This window comes from Hibiscus syriacus, unplaced genomic scaffold, assembly GCF_006381635.1.
Source record: "Hibiscus syriacus cultivar Baekdansim isolate YM2019G1 unplaced genomic scaffold, ASM638163v2 tig00110057_pilon, whole genome shotgun sequence".
In the NCBI taxonomy this organism is placed as follows: domain Eukaryota; kingdom Viridiplantae; phylum Streptophyta; class Magnoliopsida; order Malvales; family Malvaceae; genus Hibiscus; species Hibiscus syriacus.
In genome coordinates this window covers 1051463-1073913 of record NW_024062581.1, presented here as the reverse complement: position 1 = coordinate 1073913, position 22451 = coordinate 1051463, and the positions used below count along the sequence as shown (strand labels likewise).

The 22451-nt window shown below is 38.6% G+C and overlaps 1 protein-coding gene across 1 annotated transcript; it reads left to right on the top strand.

Annotated features, from left to right (window-relative positions):
* The first annotated feature begins 13296 nt into the window (after nt 1–13296).
* Nucleotides 13297–13758, top strand: LOC120214259. The gene has a single exon (XM_039212205.1). It carries the CDS (start codon nt 13297–13299, stop codon nt 13756–13758), a length of 462 nt encoding a protein of 153 aa, XP_039068136.1.
* Nucleotides 13759–22451: the final 8693 nt, after the last annotated feature.

The window sequence follows — 22451 nt, the reverse complement described above, 5'->3', positions numbered from 1 at the left end:
GACTTTGGAGTTGGATAGGATTTTCTCTAGGACTTGGTTGTTTGTTCTTTTAATTATTACACGAGTGTATGCTCTCTATGCTTAGGAATTTTAGAAATTTTTAGGAAAGAAAGCTTGAAGGCCTTAGTGTGTACTAATGAGAATGAACTTAATTGCTTAAATTAAACTCCCTTATATATTGTGAATTGTGGTAAATTGCAAATAAATGTTTCAGCATAACTGTAGAGGGACACTTCTCTTTGCTATGGCATTGCATGGATACTATATTTCGATAAATGGCAACTATAGCATACGAGTGAATGAAAGTAGTCATGGGATGACTCTGCATATTTTCTTTATTATGGTATTGCCTAGATACTGTGTTTCAATAAATGACAGCTATAAAATTAGTAAAAGGTAGTTGTGATAGGCTGACTCCCCTCGTAGAATTACTAAAAAAATAAATTTAGTTAAGTTAAATGAAAATAGGAGTAATGAACTTGTGTTTAAATTTGAACATATCCTATGGCTGAATACTAGACTTACTTTAGAATTTTTCTAACTTGACTAAGCATAGATTGGATACGCGTGCACACGCTCGCAAAAGACCTTATCCTAGGGTAATATTTTTGAAATCTCCACTTGTCTAGCTTGTTGAAGCCAAATTTTCTAAGGGATGAAACTTTATCCCACATGATTATTCTGAATCTGAACTTTGCCATGATATTTTTCTTTTGCTAACCACTATCCATTGCTTGAGGACAAGCAATAGCTTAAGTTTGGGGGTGTGATAACTCTATAAAAAGGATATATTTAGGGGCTTTTCACTTAAGTTATTGGTCATATTAAGGCACATTTAGGTTCATATTGATGCATTTGGGAGCATAGACTTGCATTTGGTGGATTCTATTTGTCGTGTCATATTATTTTGTAACAGTGTTGTTTTATAGGGAAGGTTGTATTTTGCTGATGATGTACAGGTTGATGAAGCAAAGGGTGAGCATGGAGAATTGCCGCAGCATTCCAAATGGTGAGCAAAAGAGAATTGCCAAGGCAAATTGGGATGACTTCTGTGTGCAGAAAAGGAAAAAAAATGACGAAGATATTTTTATAGGAGCTCTGTCCATGTTTGTACATGAATATCATACTCAACTGTTATTTTTGGGACCACATGAGAGTCTAGCATCCTCTTCATGTGAAGAGTATGAATCCTAGGGTACAAAGGGACTTTTGGCACAAAACCCTAGGACATAGTCCTAGTATAAATAGAAAATGATTCCACAAAATGGGGGGATTCTTTTGGGGAAAAAGTGAGGTAGGCAAGAGTGAAAAAGGGGGTGAAAGTTTCCATTTTTTCCCTTTTTCATCTTCTTGGTGGTAACCTCCATAACCAAGCTAGAGGGAGTGGCGTGCTACGCGTCTGAGAAGAGCTAACCGCTAAGGTGACATTCGTGGTGTTAGAGAAGCTATCTATAGCCAGATTTGGGAGTTTTCCTCCATCCTTATGCTTTTATTTTTACTCGATTTATTGGGTTGTATGGAACGGATTATTCTCTTGAATATTTTAAACCCCACCATGAACTAAAATTTATTTGGTGTGGGTTCTCATGGATGATTGAGTTTTTGTTTTAATGAATTATTTGAGTTTTTATGTTTACCTATTTGTTTTGCTCATTGTTTTCAATTGCTTAAGATTGTATGAGGCATGAGATTGTCCATTTTTTAAGTATATTACTTAGTGTTCGATTAAAACTAGGTTAAAGATCCTTATTGTTCGAGCGAAACTAAGGGATGATCTACGTGAGTAATGGGTTTTAGTTTCTAACTAATACCTAATCTACCTTAGAGTTTAAGATAGGATTTCAACGACTAAAAGGAGTAGTGCAGATTCGATAGGTTCGATGTTTTTGTTCATGCCGTGAGGTATTTCTGTGCCATTTGCATCTGCCAGGTTCCCTGATTTGAGAGAGTGTAGGGAAACTCTTAGTAAACTCTATCGAGCAATTAGACAATAGAAGCTTAAACCATTCTGAGAAGCAAAGCTTAGGATTCCTTAGTAACCCCACCATTCATTCACATTGTAGCTTGTTTGTGTGAGTATTGCCAAGTTATCTTACTTATCCCCGAATTCTCAATCTATTTTGCCTTAGAATTTTTATTTGGTTACACTTTAAACATCTCTATTTTCCATAACATTTTCATCTGTCACCTATCCACACTACCATTGAAATTCCACCTGCATACATTTTATTTTGTCAAAGTATTTTCATTTTCTGCCTTTCCATATTGCCATTGCAACTTCATATGTGTACAGTTCATTTTGCCTCAGCATTTCCATCTTACTTTTTCATACCACATTAACTATACTTAGTTATTTTATAATAGTGCATAAACTTTACTCAAGATCCCTCCAATCCTTGTGGAGACGATACTCACTCATTACTATATTACTTGTTCGATTGTGTACACTTGTACATATTTTCGCATAATTTATAGCACTCATAATACGAGAACAACCAATACCGACGAACCTAGGTACTCTGTTTCGAGCATGAAATCATGCCCAAAACACACCCATTCACTCCTCTAAGACCTATAAATGTTTTTAAAGTATTATTTCATGTCTTAGAGGTCAAAAGGTATCATCTTTCATGCATAAAACACACAAATACGAATCTACCCATGGAATCACTCTAACATGCTTGCATGAACAAAACATACCATTTATGCACATTTAATGAACTACATGTGGTATGGACAAGTTAAAATTATGTTACCTTGAGTCAAAGCTACTAAAAAATGTCTAGAATCACCCGAGAGTTAGTTTTTTCTTGCCTCTATCCTTTGAGCTCTCTCCTTGCTCTTCAACTAATCAAAGCCTTTAAAATGAGTTGTTAACTCATTTTAAACTTATAGGAACACTAGAAATAAGTTTTACAACCCAAAACTCTCTCAAAACCGAACTGAAACACTACGTTCCTTAAACCCCTCTAAAACTTATTTTTGCCTAAGATATCCAAACCTTGCAAATAAGGGTTCAACTTGAAGCTTAGAAAGTGTAGATTAAGAATCTTACCTTGGAAATTTTGATTAAAACTTGCAAAACTAAAAAGCGTGGACCTTTAACTTACCTTGGAGAGGAAGAATATGAGGAAGAGGAGAGAGAGAAGACAACAAAGGGATAAAAAAGATGAGCTTGGTACAGACGTGATATAATCCCAAATAGAAGGGATTTAGCCTTTGTTTCAAAAATTAGGTTAATTACTTCCCTAATCCTCCTTCATTTCATGCATGATTAAAATCATCCCTTTTCAATCTTGTTGGGCTCATCCCAAGCCCAAATTAAATCTACTTGGATCCAAAACATCATATACTAAAGGAAAGTTATTTTAATGCCTATTTTCATAAACCCAAAACTCCAAAACTCCTAAACCATGAGAAAGAAACTTTACACACGCCGCCTTGAGCTAAAAATTCAGAGAGAGAAAGGTCTCTCCTTTTTCCATCAATCTTACTTGCCATGACATTCCTCTATTAACAAGATATAGGGAGTGGCAAGCTAGACGTTCGAGAGGAGCTAGTGAGCTGAGGCAGTTCGTGGTGGCCAAGGGGAGCACCGGCAGTGCACGTCGAAGGCTTTTCCTCATTCCCTTTGTTATTTGTTCTATTTATATCATTTAGGTTGTATAGAACGAATTAACACCTTGATTTGTTGCTTGAAACATTTGAACCCCACCATGAACTAGTCTTATTTGGTGGGAGTTCACTTTGGATATTTAAGTTTTATTTTAATGAATGGTTGTTTTCTTATGTTGTTATTTGTTTTGTTTATGATGTTTAATGCCTTAAGGTTGTAGGAGCTATGAGAGTAGTCATTTCTTAGGAGATTGCTTAGTGTTTGAGAGAATGACTAAGTAACATGTCCTTAGTGTTCGAGAGAAACTAGGGAGGATCCACATAAGCAAGGGGTTCTAGGTAGTAACTAGGCCTAATCCAACCTTAGTCATAAGGCTAGGATTTTAATCGACTAAAAGTATTAGTGCTTAATTGATAGATTAGATGTTAGAGTTGTCGCTAAAAGGTATTGTCGTGACATATCTTATTATCTGGACAAATAGGATCCCTGCACTTGCTAACGCCAATAGGTTGCCATGGCATCTTGAACCTGTCGAGTCCCTTGACTAGAGATAGCATAGGGCACCCTTAGTAAACTCTTTCGGGCAGATAAGACATAGAAGTATGACCATTCTGAGAAGTAGACTTAAATTTCCGAAGTGACTCCTATTATTCATTCCCATAGTAGTTTGTTGTATGAGGAATCTAAAGTTCTGATAATCAAATCCAGTGTTTGTATTTTATTTTGTTTTTACATTTTCATTTGATTGCACTAAACACAATTTAATTTGTCACGACATTTACATCCATTTTGCCACGACATCTCCATTTGCTACCATATCACTATCATTCGATTTTCACCAACATCCATTTCATTTTGCCACAACATTGTCATTTGTACATACCATCACTAACTATACTTAGGTAAAGTAGTAAATTGTTGAGATTAAGCTTGAATATTTCCTCCAATCCTTATGGATACGATACTCACTCATCACTGTATTTCTTTTTCGATTGTGTATACTTGCACATATTTTCATGACCATATATAATAGTCACAATTCGCGGACAAGTTTTTGACGCCGTTGCCGGGGTTTGGCAACTGGAAGTTAATTAGTTTTGTCATAGCATTTTTATTTTACTTGTTTATTTTTATTTTATATATAGTTTTACTTTTTATTTTCCATATCTTTTTTAGGTTTTTCTTAGTGTATGACCAGAAGACACTCTGATGAGCCATTAAAACCAATTGAACCTGAGATTGAGAGGTTGTTTAGGCAAAGAAGACGTGCTCAACGTGCAAACATGTATCAAATTAGAAATCAAGGTATTGGTTATGAGGAAGATCCGAATGCCGAGGCAATTTCGAATACTGGGAATGTAGGCAGGCCTCGTGCCATTCGTGATCACTTAAATCCCATCTTGGACCACTTAAATCTAGGAATTGTAGCACTCGAGATTCGGGCAGCCCATTTTGAGCTCAAACCTGTCATGTTCAATATGCTAAATTCCATAGGGCAATTTGGGGGGTATTCTAAAAGAAGATGCCAGACAACATATTTGTAACTTCTTGGAGGTGTACGATTCGTTTCGGCAACAAGCAGTGCACGAAGATGTATTAAAGTTAAAACTATTTCTATATTCTCTATGTGACCAAGAAAGGGCTTGGTTGAGTAGTGTTCTAGCGGGTTCAATAGAGTCTTGGACTGATCTATGCAAAAAACATCTACGGTATAATCCTCCGAACATGAACACCCAACTGAGGAACGACATCTCTTCTTTTTGTCAAGCTGATGACAAATCAATGTATGAATGTTAGGATCGTTATAAAGGATTGATTCGCAAATGTTAAAATCATGGTTTTCAAGATTAGACTCAAGTGGTAATGTTCTATAATAGAGTTAATGTGCCCACAAGGATGATGCTAGATGTCTCGGCAAATGGGACATTACTCGATAAATAACCTGCATAGGCATTCGACATTCTGGACAGGATTGCCAACAATGATTATTAATTTCCATCTACAAGGCTTGGACTTGGGTGAAAATCACATGGAACATTCGAGCTAGACACTAAGGATTCAGTGTCCGCTCAACTTGCTGCTACCACCAATATGCTAAAGAATTTGCAAAGACCAAGTGAGGTGAATGAATTGAAGGTAGCCAATTTAGCATGTTTATTATTCCACGACAATCACCATGAGAGAGAATACCCGACTAATCAAAAATCCATCTACTATGTGGGAAACTACATTCGAGGCAAAAATAACCCCTATTCTAACACAAATAATCCTGGATGGCGTCAACATCCAAACTTCTCGTGGGGAAATCAAGGAACCAGCAATACTAATCAACTTGTTCGGCAACAGAATTTCAATGACTCCCAAGGTTTTCAAAAGAATATGCCATGGCATAATTCTAACAAGAGAGGACCATCTTTATCTAACAAAAGTTCTTTGGAGGCCACAATACAAGAGTTTATAGCAACCACGGAGACCATACTCCAAGACCGTGCGACCTCCATAAAAAAACCAATGAGCTTTGCTTCAGAGCAACCGTTTATCTCTGACGGCGTTGGAAGGTCGAGTTGGTCAAATTACCGTGACATTACAAGAACGTCAACCAGGTCCTCTACCGAGTGAGACTGAAGTCACAAAACCTCATGGTAAGGAGCAATGCATTGTACTCACTCTATGGAGTGGTACCCAAATCAATGTAGAAGACAAGTTTAGGGGAAGACCGAAGAATGATTTACCCCTATAACCGTGCAAGATGAGCATAAATTACCAAAAGAACCATAATTAGAAGAGGATAAGAATGAGGATTCATCGAGTAAAGAAATTGATGGAGCAAAAAAATGCCAAGGCAAACTCTATGCCCGCCCCTTCATTAAAGGAAGTCAGACCCCTACCTCCTTTCCCACAAAGACTAAAGAAGCATAATGATGACATTCAATTTAAGAAGTTCATTGACATTCTGAACCAACTTCACATCAATGTTCCTTTTCTTGAAGCTATAGAACAAATTCCAACATATGTTAAATTCCTCAAGGAGATTGTTACCAAGAAAAGAAAAGTTGAGAATTACAAGACAATTACCATGGAAAAAGAATATTACTCTGCCTTAAGCAAGCTACCACCAAAAAGATAAGATCCAGGAAGTTTTATTATTCCATGTTCGATAGGAGAAAATTATGTTGGGAAGGCACTATGTGACCTTCGCTCAAGCGTGAACTTAATGCCTAAGTCACTCTATGTGAAGCTTGGGGGTAGGAAATGTGAGACCTGCCTCTATTATCTTGCAATTAGTCGACCATTCCCATGTTCGACCCGAGGGGCGAGTCGAGGATGTCATTGTAAAGCTGGACAAATTTTTGTCTCCAGTAGACATTCTTATACTAGATTGCGAGGTTGATGCCACGGCACCTATAATCATGGGGAGACCCTTCCTAACTACTGGAGTTATTCTTATCGACTGCGAGAAATGTGAGCTTACCATGAGAATGTCTGAACAATGTGTCACAATTAATGTCTTCCGTACTCTCAAGTACATGGATGAGTATGAAGAATACCAAAGCATTTTCGAAGTGGATACATTGATGTCAAGGATCGCAAACTTGTGGGCGAGGTCAGCCTACAACAAACTACATATGAGGCCACAACCAATACAAAGCAGGCTACTACCACTGTGATGTCGAGACCAACACCCACCAGGGTATGACAGACATAGCCCAAGCGACCCACAAGGGCCACATCGAGACCAAGGTGTACACAGAGCCAAGTAGGGTCAAGACACACCCGCCCTAAACTACCCACAAGAACGGCCATCAAACAGCAAGGGTTGCCTAGGATCGTGACCACCACACACCAAGGTGTACCTAGAGCTGAGGCCAATGCGCGATAAAGTTAGCTCGAACTCTAGCCAGCAAACAATGAGGCACACTAGGGGTCAGGGCCAACGCACACCAGATGTACACCTAGGACTGAGATGAATGTAAAAAAGAGGCCACTTGGGGGTGAGATAAGCACACATCGGGGGCACACAGAGCCAAGGCCTGTATACACTGAGGGTGCACTGAGGGTCGAGGCCAGCATCAACTTAGGGCCTGTTCACATAGCAAAGCCGGTCATTCCTTGGAAAATAAAGCCAAGTAGCATATTTCTTGTTTGAATATGACTCAAGAATTAGAGTTTCAACTAAATTAAAGAGTTTTACTTGTAGTTAGACTAGGAGTAATCATGAGATGTAAGGGGACTTCATTATAAAAAGAGGCATCCCCACCTCTATTGGACATAGAGAATTTTGTGTGAATAAACTCAGGCATTCATGCCAAAACTTTCCCCACACACGCTTACTTACATTTTTTATGCTTTTCCATCGTGCTCATTGTCATAGCAACATTAACCGAAGATTTTAGGTTAACTTAGACGTCGGCAACCAAGAGAGGCATATAAGGACCGTACGGACCAGCTAGCCGACAGTCTAGCCCCGTGTTAAGTGGAATCAGAGCCAAGTTTGTGACTAGACGAGATGGCTCCACAACTTGGTGAGGTAGAAACATCCGAGGGTGTCGATACTCGCAATATAGAGAAGAAGCGAAGAACGTCGAAGGACATGCTCACATCGCTCCAAGATAAGATCACTAGACTTGAGGACTCTACGAGAGAGGCCAATGAGGCTTTGGGTATGTTACAATCCATCAATCTTGAGATGGTGTGATCACTAGATTTTGATAAGCTTGAAGCCTTGCATAACATCCAAGAGGATATGTAAATGGCACTCAACGGATTAGATGCTAAGAGTTCCAACAAGATAATGCTTTGGAAGCCCAAATTCTAGCCTTAACACAAGAGGTCGAAGAACTTAAAAACCAGGGTTCCAAAACTGAGGTTGAAAACATAAAGAATGAAATCGAACAACTCAAGACAGAGGTGACCTTGTGAAAGGCTGTCGTGGCTGGCAGCATACTAACCAACGCCCCCAAAGGTCGGGCCGAAATTCCTAAACCAGAAAAGTTCAAAGAGACTAGGTCAGCCAAACACGTTGAAAATTTTATGTGGAACATGGATCAATACTTTCGATCCATGGGTATCGAGAATAATATTGAGAAAGTAAACATTGCTTTTGTTTACTTGACTGATTTAGTACTCTTATGGTTGCGACGTAAATACACCAAGATGAAACGAGATGGCACCATCATTGGAATCAGGGAAGAATTCTAAAATGAGTTCAAAGAGCAATTTTACCCTTATCATGCCACGAATGAGGCACGATCAAAACTAAGGCGTCTTAGATAAGAAAGCTCTCTAAGGGAGCACGTTCAACAATTTATCGAGTTAAGCCTATAAGTCCCGAGTCTAACCGAAGAGGACAGGTTCTTCACCTTCACGGATGGATTAAAGCCATGGACCAAAAATGAGTTGGAAAGAAGTGGTGTCAAAGAATTGTCTAAAGCCTTGAAAACCGTTGAATCCCTTATCGAACTTGGTGTTAAGAAACCCAAGCCTCCCAAATCAAAAGTCGATGGTCTTAGTAAGAGAAACCAAGAACAAATCCTATCAAGTGATGATGAAGAGCCTACAAAAGGCAGAACCCATCAAAGCAACAAATCAAAAGAAAAGAAGGGCATCCAATCGATCAACTGCTTTAATTGCCATGAGCAATGACACTTTGCAAGAGATTGTCCACACATTGAAAAACTCGTAGTCGTTGCTGAAGAAAATAACAATTCAGAGGAAGAAGTATGTAAACATAGCTCAATTACAAGTGTTAAGCCAAGGGTAAGTTCCAGACGAAATGATCACTGAGGGAAGGGACCACAAAGGGTACAAAATTACCCACTCCAAGTCACACAACATCAAAGCCGAAAGCAAGGGTTAATGTACATGAACATCAATCTTGCCGGACAATCCAGAGTTACCCTCATGGATACTGGGGAAATCGATTTATTTATATCAAAAAGGTTCATCAACGATCTTCAACTCAAAATTGAACCATCAAAAGAGGCAATCAAGACCGTCAACACTGAAGAAGTTCCAATCATTGGAATGCGCAGAAGGTAGAATTGAAGATTGGAGGATGAAAAAACAACCTAGACTTCATGATAATCCCCATGGATGACTTTGATTTTGTCATCGAGTTGAACTTTCTTATCCATATCAAAGCCTCTATCCTTCCCTACGCAAACATCATGAGCATCATGGATTCCCGATGCCAAGGTAGTGTCCCGTTAATACAAAGTGATCAAGAAGAGAACAAGACCTTAACAGTTATTCAACATGTCAAGAATGCTCCGAAAAAGGTTAACACCACCTTGGGGACTACTTTTAAAGCCACAAAGCAAACCTAGCGATGAGGGCGTCGCTAGAACAAGTGGGGGAGAATGTCACAGACCGCGAACTTGTGGGCGAGGTTAGCCCAACACAAACTATTCGTGGGGCCATAACCAGTACAAAGCAGGCTGCTGCTACTGTGGTACCGAGACCAATACCCACCAGAGTGCGAAAGACGCAGCCCAAGAAGCCCACAAGGGTCACGCTGAGACCAAGGTGCAAACAGAGCCGAGTAGGGTCAAGACACGCCCGCCCCAAACTACCCAAGGGCACGGCAATCAAACAGCAAGGGTTACCCAAGGCCACTTGGGGGTTGAGGCCTGCGTACACCGAGTGTGCATCAAAGGCCGAGGACAGCACCGACTTAGGGCCTGTCCACTTAGCAAAGCTGGTCATTCCTTGGAAAATAAAGCCAAGTAGCATAATTCTTGTTTGAATAAGACTCAAATATTAGAGTTTTAACTAAAGTAAAGAGTTTTACTTGTAGTTATACTAGGAATTGTCATGAGATGTAAGGGGACTTCATTATAAAAGAAGACCTCCCCACCTCAATCGGACATAGAGAGCTTTGTGTGAATAAACTCAGGCATTCATGCCAAACATTTCCCCACACACGTTTACTTACATTTTTTATGCTTTTCCATTGTGCCCATCACTATAGTAACATTAACCGAAGATTTTAGGTTGACTTAGACGCTGAGCAACCAAGCGAGGCACATAAGGGTCGCACGGACCAGCTAGCCCACATTCTAGCCCCGTGTCAATAGCAAGAGAGAAGCATATCAATTTTACCATGACAATTTCGTTTAGCTGGAAAATGATGAGACGCTCTTTGAAGAAGAAATGGCCGAAGAGCTCAATTATTTTTCTTTAGAGGAACAACAGGCTAGCTTTCTCAGAGCTAGCCCAGATACGTATTTTGAACCTCTTGATTTCGAAGAGTTTGTTCCTCATAAGCCCTCATTATAACATGCACTTACCCTAGAGTTAAAGAATTTGCCATAGCATCTTAAATATGCTTATCTGGGTAGTTATGAAACTTTACCTATTATTATTTCCTCTGCCCTTACTCATAACCAAGAATACAGTTTGTTAAGAGTTTTGTCAGAACACAAGAGAGCGTTAGGATAGACTATGGTGAATCTGAAGGGAATAATTACATGCACAAAATCCTACTAGAAGAATTCCATGGCAAATCCATAGAACCGCAAAGAAGATTAAACCCAATCATAAAGTAAGTCATGATAAAGAAATTCTCAAATGGCTTGATGTTGGAGTGGTTTACCCCATCTCTGATAGTTCTTGGGTGAGTCTTGTCCAATGTGTGCCAAAGAAGGGAGGTACGACCGTGGTGACAAGTGAAGATATTGAGTTGATACCAGCACGCACTATCACCGGGTGGCAGATATGTATGGACTATCGCAAACTAAACAAGGCCACCAAAAAGGACCACTTCCCTTTTCCTTTCATCGATCAAATGTTGGATCGACTAGATGGCAAGGCATATTACTATTTCTTAGACGGATACTCAGGGTATAATCAAATTGACATAGCTCTAGAGGACCAAGATAAGACTACGTTCACGTGTCCCTATAGCACTTATACTTTCTGGAGGATTCCTTTTGGACTCTGTAATGCCCCGGTAACATTTTAGCACTGTATGCAAGCCATATTTTCTGAAATAGTTGAGGATTTTCTAGAAATGTTTATAGATAACTTCTCCGTTTCTGGATATGACTTTGAGAAATACCTCGGTAATCAGGCAAAGGTACTCAAGCATTGAGAGGAGGCCGATCTCGTGCTAAATTGGAAAAAGTGTCACTTCATGGTAACCGAATGATTTGTTTTATGCCATAAGATCTCTCAAAAAGGCATTGAAGTGGACAAAGCCAAAATCAAGGTGATCGAGAAGCTACCCCCACCAACTTCTGTAAAGGTTATTAGGAGTTTTCTTGGACATTCTGGATTTTATAGAAGATTCATCAAGGACTTCTCCACGATATCCAAGCCCTTATGCACCCTATTTTAGTAAAATCAGCCCTTTATGTTCGATAAAAATTGTCATGGCGCATTCATCGAGCTGAAAAAAAGGCTTATCTCTTCGCCTATTGTGGTTCTCCCTGATCAGACATCACCATTTGAGTTGATGTGTAATGCAAGCGATTTTGCCGTGGGATATGTGATTGGGCAACGCAGAGGTAAAATATTCCATGTTATATATTATGTTAGTCGTACCTTGAATGAAGCATAATTGAACTTTACTACCACTGAGAAAAAATTACTTGTCGTTGTGTTTGCATTTGACAAGTTTAGGTCATACTTGATAGGCACTAAAGTCATTGTTCACACTGATCACTCAGTGATAAAATACTTAGTGAACAAGAATGATGCCAAGCCTAGACTCATTAGGTGGATATTACTACTGCAAGAATTTGACTTAGAAGTAATAGATAGGAAAGGTACTGAAAACCATGTTGCAGATCATTTATCTAGTTAGAAAACAATTCTAAATGCCATGACATTTTAGATATTCAAGAAGAATTCCTTGATTAGAAAATTTTATATGCCATGGCAATTCTGTGGTACGCTGACATCGTTAATTTTCTTGTTAGTGGTATTTTGCTTTATGAATTGAACAGGCAGGGCAGGACGAAGTTCAAGCATAATGCCAAGTTCTACTTCTGGGATGAGCCATACTTATTCAAACAATGCGCTAATCAAATAATTCGACATTGTGTCCCTGGGGAGAAGCAAAGAGACATTATATACCATTGCCACACAGCCCCCTGTGGAGGACATTTCGGAGGTGTGAGGATTGCTGCTAAGGTCCTCCAATCAGGCTTTTACTGGTCGTCACTGTTTAATGATGCTCACGAGTTTTGCAAAGTGTGTGATAGATTCCAACATATTGGGAACATTTCCAGACGACACGAAATGCCATTACAAAATATTCTGGAGATCAAGCTCTTTGACGTATAGGACATTGACTTCATGGGACCGTTCCCATCTTCTTTTGGAGACTTGTATATTTTACTTACTGTGGAATACGTATATAAGTGGGTTGAAGAAATTGCCACACCGAGGAATGACTCTAAAACCGTGCCCAAGTTCCTTCACAAGAACATCTTACCCGATTTAGAGCACCAAGAGCCATCATTAGTGACGAGGGCACTCATTTTGATAACAATCTAAATACCACGGCATATCACCCACAAACCAATGGGCAAGCTGAAGTGTCCAACCGGGAGATCAAGCAAATCCTAAATAATGTGGTGAATCCTAGAAGGAATGAATGGTATCCAAAGTTGAACGAAGCGCTCAGGGCTTATAGGACAGAATTCAAAACGCCTTTGGGAATATCACCTTTCAAGATGGTATATGGAAAAGCATGCCACCTACCTGTGGAGTTAGAGCATAAGGAATATTGGGCGATCAAGAAGCTGAACTTTGAACAACAATTAGTTGGGGAGCAAAGATTACTCTATTTGAATGAAATAGAAGAGTCTCAAGAACAAGCATATGAAAGTGCCAAACTTTACAAAGAAAAAACCAAGAAGTGGCATGATCGAATTCTTTTTCCAAGGCATTTTCATATTGGCCAGCATGTGCTCCTGTTTAACTCAAGGTTGAAGCTCTTCCCTGGGAAATTGAAGTCACGATGGTCCAGACCATTTGAAGTACACCATGTATACCCTCATGGCACTGTGGACATCAATAATATGGATGATGGCTCCATTTTCAAAGTTAATGGACAGTTTCTTAAGGCTTATCAAGGAGCTCCGCCCATGCGTGACAAATCTGCACTCTTCTTGCACAATGTCGAAATCTGCTAAGCATCTTGAAGATGCCGTTACATTTTGAATTTACTCTTGTGCATAAATAATTGTTTATTTTGTTATTGTTTTATTGAGTTTCTCTTTAGTTGATTATTTTATTTTATTTTGAAAATTTAGGGTCCACATAACATACACGTGATGATCGTACTATTGAAGAAAGGGGAATGGACGGCAACAAGACAAAATAGGAGAAAGAAATTTTTAGTTTTTTTAGGGTTTGTTTTAATTATTTTTATCTTTTTCCCCAACTAACACCCCATCCACACGTTAAATAACCACCCATTTTACCTTTTCATCTTGTTTTCACCCTTTTAGTCTCTCACTTAGTCTTCATCTTTTCTTTTTTTCCCTCATTATCATCAAACGCTTCTATCACTCCATTTTAGTAAGGTGTTCCATTGACATAGGCAAGATAATTGCGGAACAAGTTTATACATATATGAATCGACCTGCCAATGCCTTGGTATTTTTAAACCTCATTACGGCTCTCTGCGGTAAGAAGAAGGTGCCCGAGGAGCAATTTGATGAGATATTGTCTGGGTTGTCTAGAATTACAAAGGACAAGCTTCTTATATTACTTGGATTCAAGGAAAGCAAGGGAAAAGAGAAATAAGAGAACACTTCTCGCGTTGATGCAACCTCAGATGCCAAGGTAAAATTAGATACCCTAGAGGAGGTCATTAAGCAAACCCAAGAGCATATCGAGCATCTGACTAACAACATGATGACCTTTTTTGCTTACATAAAGAGCCGATATGAGTTTATCGTGAATGATTTCATGGAGATTCTCCCGTACATTAACTTTGATATCCCAGTCTTCCCTGCTACGCTCTTATAACCATCTGAAAATGTTGAAGCATCAGAAGATGCTCACCAGCCCGCTGATGAGGTGGAACCAGCCGATCTTGATCCATTCCTCTCTGTGCCAACAATTAATTGTCAAGAAGACAAGCTACAACTTTCAACCGTACCAGCATCACCGTAGCCCATAGAGACACTTGAGGATGAACAATCTATAATACCGCAGCAAATTCCTCTGTGAAGGAGTAGACGCCGGTTGAAGAATGTGTCTAGGCATGAGGAACCTCAGCTATCCCCAGTCCCAGAATGACTTAGGACTCCCCCTGCTACACCCGCATCAGATTTTGAACATTCCAGCCCCACAAAATTGCGCAAGCGCCCACGTCGCACGACCGCTGCACCACCACCATCATAAAGTCAATGTACCTTGCATAGCATTGCATTGCATAACATGTAGTTTAGTTTTACTTAGTTTTTATTTAGCATTGAGGATAATGCTTCTCTCAAGTTTGGGGGAGGTAGGGTATCTCAAATCATTGCATGATAGTATTAGTATAATGAATATGCCATGACATGAGTAAGTGTTAGGACTAGTTCTCTAGAATAAATTAAGGATGCTCGATGATGATGAACTCTTTATGGCTAGAAGTAATGTACATGACTATTAAGGATGATAGAACCAACTCTAGGACTTACTTTTTTTAAACCTTTGGATGCACGATTATATGTTTTCCATACTTAAGGAACTTAGATTTTTTTTATAAGAGAAATCTTGAATACCTTGGTATAAAACTTTGATGAATGATGAAAACCCCACATATAAAAAAATAATGAAATTGTGAATAAATGCTTCAGTATATCTGTAGAGGGATACTCTGCTATGTCATGGCATATGAGTGAATGAAAGTAGTCACATGATGATTCTACCTGACTAACTTGGGGTGGAAGGTATGCTCTCTTTCACCTAGAGTGTGGGATCGTAGGTGTGATGGGCTGACTCTCATCGTAGTAGTGTTAAAGAAGGAAAATAAAATAATGTGGGAGTAAACTTGTAAATGTCGTGACAAAACAAGAGAGCTTGTTTATAAATTTTCTAGGTTTGTTAAGCATGGACTTGATACAAACACGCACACACTCACACAAAAGGATCTTGCCCTAGGGGACAGTACTTGATTTCTCAAACTAGTTTAGCATATTGAAGCCATATGTTCTGAGGGCTGAAATTATATCCCATATAACTATCCTGCATCTGAACTTGCCATGGTATTTTATTTTACTTAATACTATCCATTACTTAAGGACAAGCAATAGCTTCAGTTTGGGGTGTTATAACTCTGAAAAATACCATATTATGGCCTTTTCACTTAAGTTATTGATTTTCTAAAAGCTCATATAGGATCATATAGATGCATTTAGGAGCATATAGTTGCATGTGGTGGAAAAATATTTTGTCGCGGCATTTTATTTTGTAAACGGTGTTGTGTTATAGGGAATGTGTTTTATTTGATATGTAGGATTTGGGAGCAAGGATAAAAAAAGGGAAGTATCATGACATAATGAGACTGCTAAGCATAATGCAATACCGAATCGGATGGTATTTCATAAGCGAACAAGACGAAAGAATATATTTTTAAGAGCCAATTGTCCTTATCTTCACGTGCCCTCTACCATCAGTAACCCGAGAGGAGACATGTTGATACGATCCAAACAAGCTCCAACTTTCTCCATGACTTGAACACACCATGGATGTTCTTCAAAGTTATTTCTAAGGGAGTTCTTCATTACCCTATCTTATACTATCATTTATACATTCTATTCTATCATAAGCATGCATTCACATGTTAGTATAAACTATTATACTATTTTTCCATCCTTGCTTATTTGATCATGTTTTTTTCATATTATTCAAATATATGCTATGATTACATATCTCTTAGGATATTATTATTACATGTTTCCATTATTATTATGAATACCATGTTATATGATATTCATGCATACAACTATACCCTATCTTTATGATTGATACACAATGTTATAAGAATAAGGATAGTCTTATAATCATATTAAGCATGATTATCATATATACATCAAGGCAGCATCATTATAAATCATTTCATTAGTTCATATGCATTCATATTAGCTCTTAAGCTTCATGCATTATCTTACACATACTTGAGATGATATAATTAGCTCATGACCTTCAACATAGCTCACATCACAATAATCATACATGGCAGCAAGGCATTTAGCTCATAACGCTCAATATCATGGACTTACCTTGTTTCCTTGTACATATGTACATTAGAGTGTGATGCACGATGAGGCAGCTTGGTAGAGTATTTTGACGTCATATGCAGCTCACAAATAGCTCACAAATATCATGGCAGCTCGTGGAACACTAAAGAAAGCTCAACTTAGCTGGAGGAGCTAGCATGTAGCTGAACTTAGCTGGAAGAGAGTTTTGGACCAAAGTGCTGAAAAGTGGACTAAAGGTAGTTGGAAGTAGCTGAGAGAGTAGCTGAGGAGGAGAAGACCAAAGCTAACTAGCTTGAGTTTATCAAGCTATAACTCACCTAGTTAGCTACCAAGACACTCATCTAGCTTACCTTGAAGCTAGTTCATCTCTAGGCTGCCCAATGGATGTCATGTCATCTAGATACACATTGGAAGCTAATTCATGCCTAGTTATTGCCTATCTTCATTCCATGGACTTCAAGACATCATCCTATGGTTGCAACCTCATCAAAGCATAGCAAGAAGACCCATGTGCATTCATGTAGGCTGCCATGTGCATCATTCAAGCATGTGCACTTCATGTGACATCAAATTGGCGCCAAAACACCAATGGATGCTTCCTATTCGGCCAAATACTCTTTCCTCTTCATTTTGGCGCCCAAATAACTTCCAATTGCATTCAAATCATCCTTAGGGCTGAACCAACACATAACTATTCAGTCAAGAGCATGTATTTTCATTAAAGTCTTGTTTTTTCATTAAAAATCATGTCATTTTAGGAAGGTACAAGGGTTGGCCGAACCAACATGTACCTATTCGGCCAAGTCCCTTCAAAAACTATAAATATGCCATTATTTCAATTGTAATCAGACCTTTGTTTAATTAAAGTGAGATTATTCTCTTCCTTAAGTCTTGGTACTTTTTCGACTTATCAAGTATATTTTATACTTGTGGCGTCAACCCCTTTCTTTCATCTGATACTTCTGGTTCCTAGTTCATATAACTAGTGGGTCAAAGTACTTATCACCACCCCTTGAAGAAGCAATATAAAGTCTGGGTCTTTGCTCTATATAGCATGGTTCTTCTTTGAGTATTTTTCAAGATACTATCCTCACTACCATCCCTTTTGTTTCATAAACCATAACCTAGCCTAATCAACCATTCTTCCGCTTCCATTTTAAATAGCCCACCTATTCACCATACGCCTACCACCCTTAACCATTCTGTTTTTGAGCCATTCACTTCGTAGGTTGTTTTGCTTCCTTCCTAGATCCACAATCATTTGTTAAGGCATCGGAAGAGCCTTACATCAAGCGGTAATCAGAGCTTTGGTGGAAAAGCAACGTGCAACAACAACAAAAAGAAAAATACAAAAAGAAGTGCATGTGAAGTACAAAGTCAAAGAAATCAAGAAAAATCAGAAACAAAGTGAATCACTCAAAAGAAAGAAAAATCCAGCACTCAAAAGAGAAAGCAAAGAAAAGAAAAGAAATAATAAAGTTGAAGCACTCATCAACAGTTCTCATCACCAAGCAAGTCAAGTAAGCCGTTTAAATTGATTGTGATGATAGAAAGTTGTAAAGTGACTTGTGTAAGTAATCCCTTTTTCTTTTCTTTCTATTTCTAAGCCACCCTTTCATATATTTGTTTTCCCTTCCTACTAACCTTTTTGCAGCCGACGCCAAACAAGTAAAATTTACTTGATATAATCTTGAGTAAAGTTCTCTAGAACTTGAGACAAGAGAATCGAGAGGAAAAAGGCTGGAGAGTGTGTGAGATCAGAAGAGGACAAGTAAAAGCCATTAAGTGCTAGAGTGCAAACACGAGCGGATTGAGTGACATTCAAGTTTCCTTGGAGTGACTCGTGAGGCTTTGTGAGAGTATTTCTGGTAAGGTCCTACACACATTTCATTTTTCCTTATTTGCTAACATGTCTCTTCCATCCACATCTTTTGTAGTCAAAAGGACTTTGAACATTCAAGTCAAGAGGATGAACAAAGAGAGAACATCTTCCATACCAATGTCACGTGGAGATAAAATTTGTGTGGTGATCATTGATGGAGGAAGTTTACAAACGTAGCAAGTACTCACATGGTGGAAAAATTGGGTCTAAAGGCTTCCAAGCATCCTCATCCTTACAACTTCAATGGCTCAACGATGTGGGTGAAGCCAAGGTAACCAAAAGTTGTGTACCTTTCTCAATTGGGAGATATAATGATGAAGTCCTTTGTAACGTGGTGCCCATGAGTGCATGCCACATTATATTAGATGTCCTTGGCATTTGACAAGAAGGCTACCCATGATGGATTTTCTAACAAGTACTCTTTCCAATATCAAGGAAAGAAAATCATATTGGCGCCTATGATTCCAAATCAAGTCCATAAATGTCAGGTTACCCTCAAATCACGTATAGAGGAATGGGAGAAAGCTAAAGCCATGAAGAATTTGAAAGAGAAGTTTTGCATGAGAAAAGAGTGGAGAGAGTTGAAAATGACAAAATGAAAGGATTGAATATGGGAGCAAAGAGAAAAAGGAAAATAAGGGTGAAGAATATTTTATCTAATCCTACTCCTATTCTTTCTTTTGACGTGCAGGACATCTAATAGACATGTCACTTCAAGTTGAAGATTCAAGAAACATGTCTTTTGAAGAATCAATAGACGTGACCTTTGGTGATCCATAAGATGTCCTTTGACATTTCAAAGGATGTACCTCTTGAAATTCAAAAGAAATGAGCCAATTGAAGTACCAAGAGTTGGCATCATTCAGACTCCAGTACATTGCACATATTGGAGGAAATTCAGCAACCAATGGAGTTTTTCATCATTAAGCAACCATGCCCATTAAACATCCACCCTGGTTTGCTATTTCCATTCATTTTGTTAACAATTTTTCATTTACTAACTTTGATTTATTTTACAGCAACTTGTTTCATCCTTATGGTGAAGAAATCATACCAACCCTCAAGGCAATAAGTTTGGAGAGGCACATGGAGAAAATGAAGATAGAGGTCTTTTCCAAGCATTATGATTATTCAAAGAATAAAGTAAAAGGATCAAGTTGGTTCATGAAGGGATGTCTTTTCCATTCAAAGGACATGTGATTGTTCCCAACATTGTGTCCTCCCATCAAAGGACGTGAAGTTACCAGATTTGAAGCCAAGAGGTTGAACATTTCGTATGAATCATTATTGGAGGAAAACATAAGGATTCAATCCTTCCTATATCAAGAAGGTCTTCAATGAGAAAACTACTTCGATTTGAGGAAAAATCACCTAAATAAAGGGAGGATGATACGATCCAAACAAGCTCCAACTTTCTCCATGACTTGAACACACCATGGATGTTCTTCAAAGTTGTTTCTAAGGGAATTCGTCATTGCCCTATCTTATACTATATCATTTATACATTGTATTCTATCATAAGCATGCATTCACATGTTAGTATAAATTATCATACTATTATTTCCATCCTTGCTTATTTGATCATGTTTTTTCATATTATTCAAATATATGTTATGATTACATATCATTTCTTAGGATATTATTATTACATGTTTCCATTTATCATTTATGAATACCATGTTATATGATTCATGTATACAACATATACCCTATCTTTATGATTGATACACAATGTTATAAGCATATTAGTATAGTCTTATAATCATATTAAGCATGATATCATATATACATCAAGGCAGCATCATTATAAATTATTTCATTAGTTATGCATTCATATTAGCTCTTAAGCTTCATGCATTATCTTACACATACTTGAGATGATAATTAGCTCATGACCTTCAAACATAGCTCACATCACAATAATCATACATGGCAGCAAGGTATTTAGCTCATAACAACTCAATATCATGGACTTACCTTGTTTCCTTGCACATATATGTACATTGGAGTGTGATGCACGATGAGGCAGCTTAGTAGAGTATTTGGACGTCATATGCAGCTCACAAACAGCTCACAAATATCATGGCAGCTCGTGTAACACTAAGGAAAGCTCAACTTAGTTGTAGGAGCTAGCATGTAGCTGAACTTAGCTGGAGGAGAGCTTTGGACCAAAGTGCTGAAAAATGGACTAAAGGTAGCTAGAAGTAGCTGGGAGAGTAGCTGAGGAGCTGAGAAGACCAAAGCTAACTAGCTTGAGTTTATCAAGCTATAACTCACCTAGTTAGCTACCAAGACACTCATCTAGCTTACCTTGAAGCTAGTTCATCTCTAGGCTGCCCAATGGATGCCATGTCATCTAGATACACATTGGAAGCTAATTCACGCCTAGTTGTTGCCTATCTTCATTCCATGGACTTCAAGACATTATCCTATGGTTGCAACCTCATCAAAGCATAGCAACAAGACCCATGTGCATTCATGTAGGCTGCCATGTGCATCATTCAAGCATGTGCACTTCATGTTACATCAAATTGGTGCCAAAACACCAAGGGATGCTTCCTATTCGTCCAAAGACTCTTTCCTCTTCATTTTGGCGCCCAAATAACTTCCAATTGCATTCAAATCATCCTTAGGGCCGAACCAACACATAATCATTCGGTCAAGAGCATGTATTTTCATTAAAGTCTTGTTTTTCATTAAAAATCATGTCATTTTAGGAATGAACAAGGGCTGGCTGAACCAACATGTACCTATTCGGCCAAGTCCCTTCAAAAACTATAAATAGGCCATTATATTTCAATTGTAATCAGACCTTTGTTAATTAAAGTGAGATTATTCTCTTCCTTAAGTCCTGGTGACTTTTATCGAATTATCAAGTATATTTATACTTGTGGCGTCAACCCCTTTCTTTCATCTTGATTTCTGGCTCCTAGTTCATATAACTAGTGGGTCAAAGTACTTATCACCACCTTGAAGAAGCAATAAAGTCTGGGTCTTTGCTATATAGCATTGGTTCTTCTTTGAGTATTTTTCAAGATACTATCCTCACTACCATCCCTTTTGTTTCATAAACCATAGCCTAATCAACCATTCTTCCGCTTCCATTTTAAATAGCCCACCTTTTCACCATACGCCTACCACCCTTAACCATTCTATTTTGAGCCATTCACTTCGCAGGTTGTTTTGCTTCCTTCCTAGATCCACAATCATTTGTCAAGGCATCAGAAGAGCCTTACATCACATGTGCCACCTGGGTCTTCTGATCCTGTCGGTACTTGCCCAGCTACCTGGAGGGGACCACTGCCACAGCTGTTCACCCCCTCACGTGAATGAAGCATGTTTGGGGTATCTTAGGAATTTCAACACAAATTCTTAGGCTTATTATCCCCCTATAAATAGGAGATGAAGCCACCCATGAGAAAGAGACTTTACACATGTCGCCTTGAGCTAAAAATTCAGAGAGAAAAATGTCTCCTTTTTCCGTCAATCTTACTTGTCGTGGCATTCATCCATTAACAAGCTAGAGGAAGTGGCGAGCTACGTGTCCGAGAGGAGCTAGTGAGCTGAGGCAGTTTGTGGTGGCTGAGGGGAGCTCCGACAGTGCACGTCGAAGGCTTTTCCTCCTTCCCTTTGTTGTTTGTTCTTTTTATATCATTTGGGTTTTATGGAACGAATTAACTTCTTGCTTTGTTGCTTGATACATTCGAACCCCACCATGAACTAGTCTTATTTGGTGGGAGTTCACTTT

Coding starts and splice junctions, on each gene's coding strand:
- LOC120214259 (XM_039212205.1), top strand. CDS start 13,297: ATGGTATATGGAAAAGCATGCCACCTACCTGTGGAGTTAGAGCATAAG.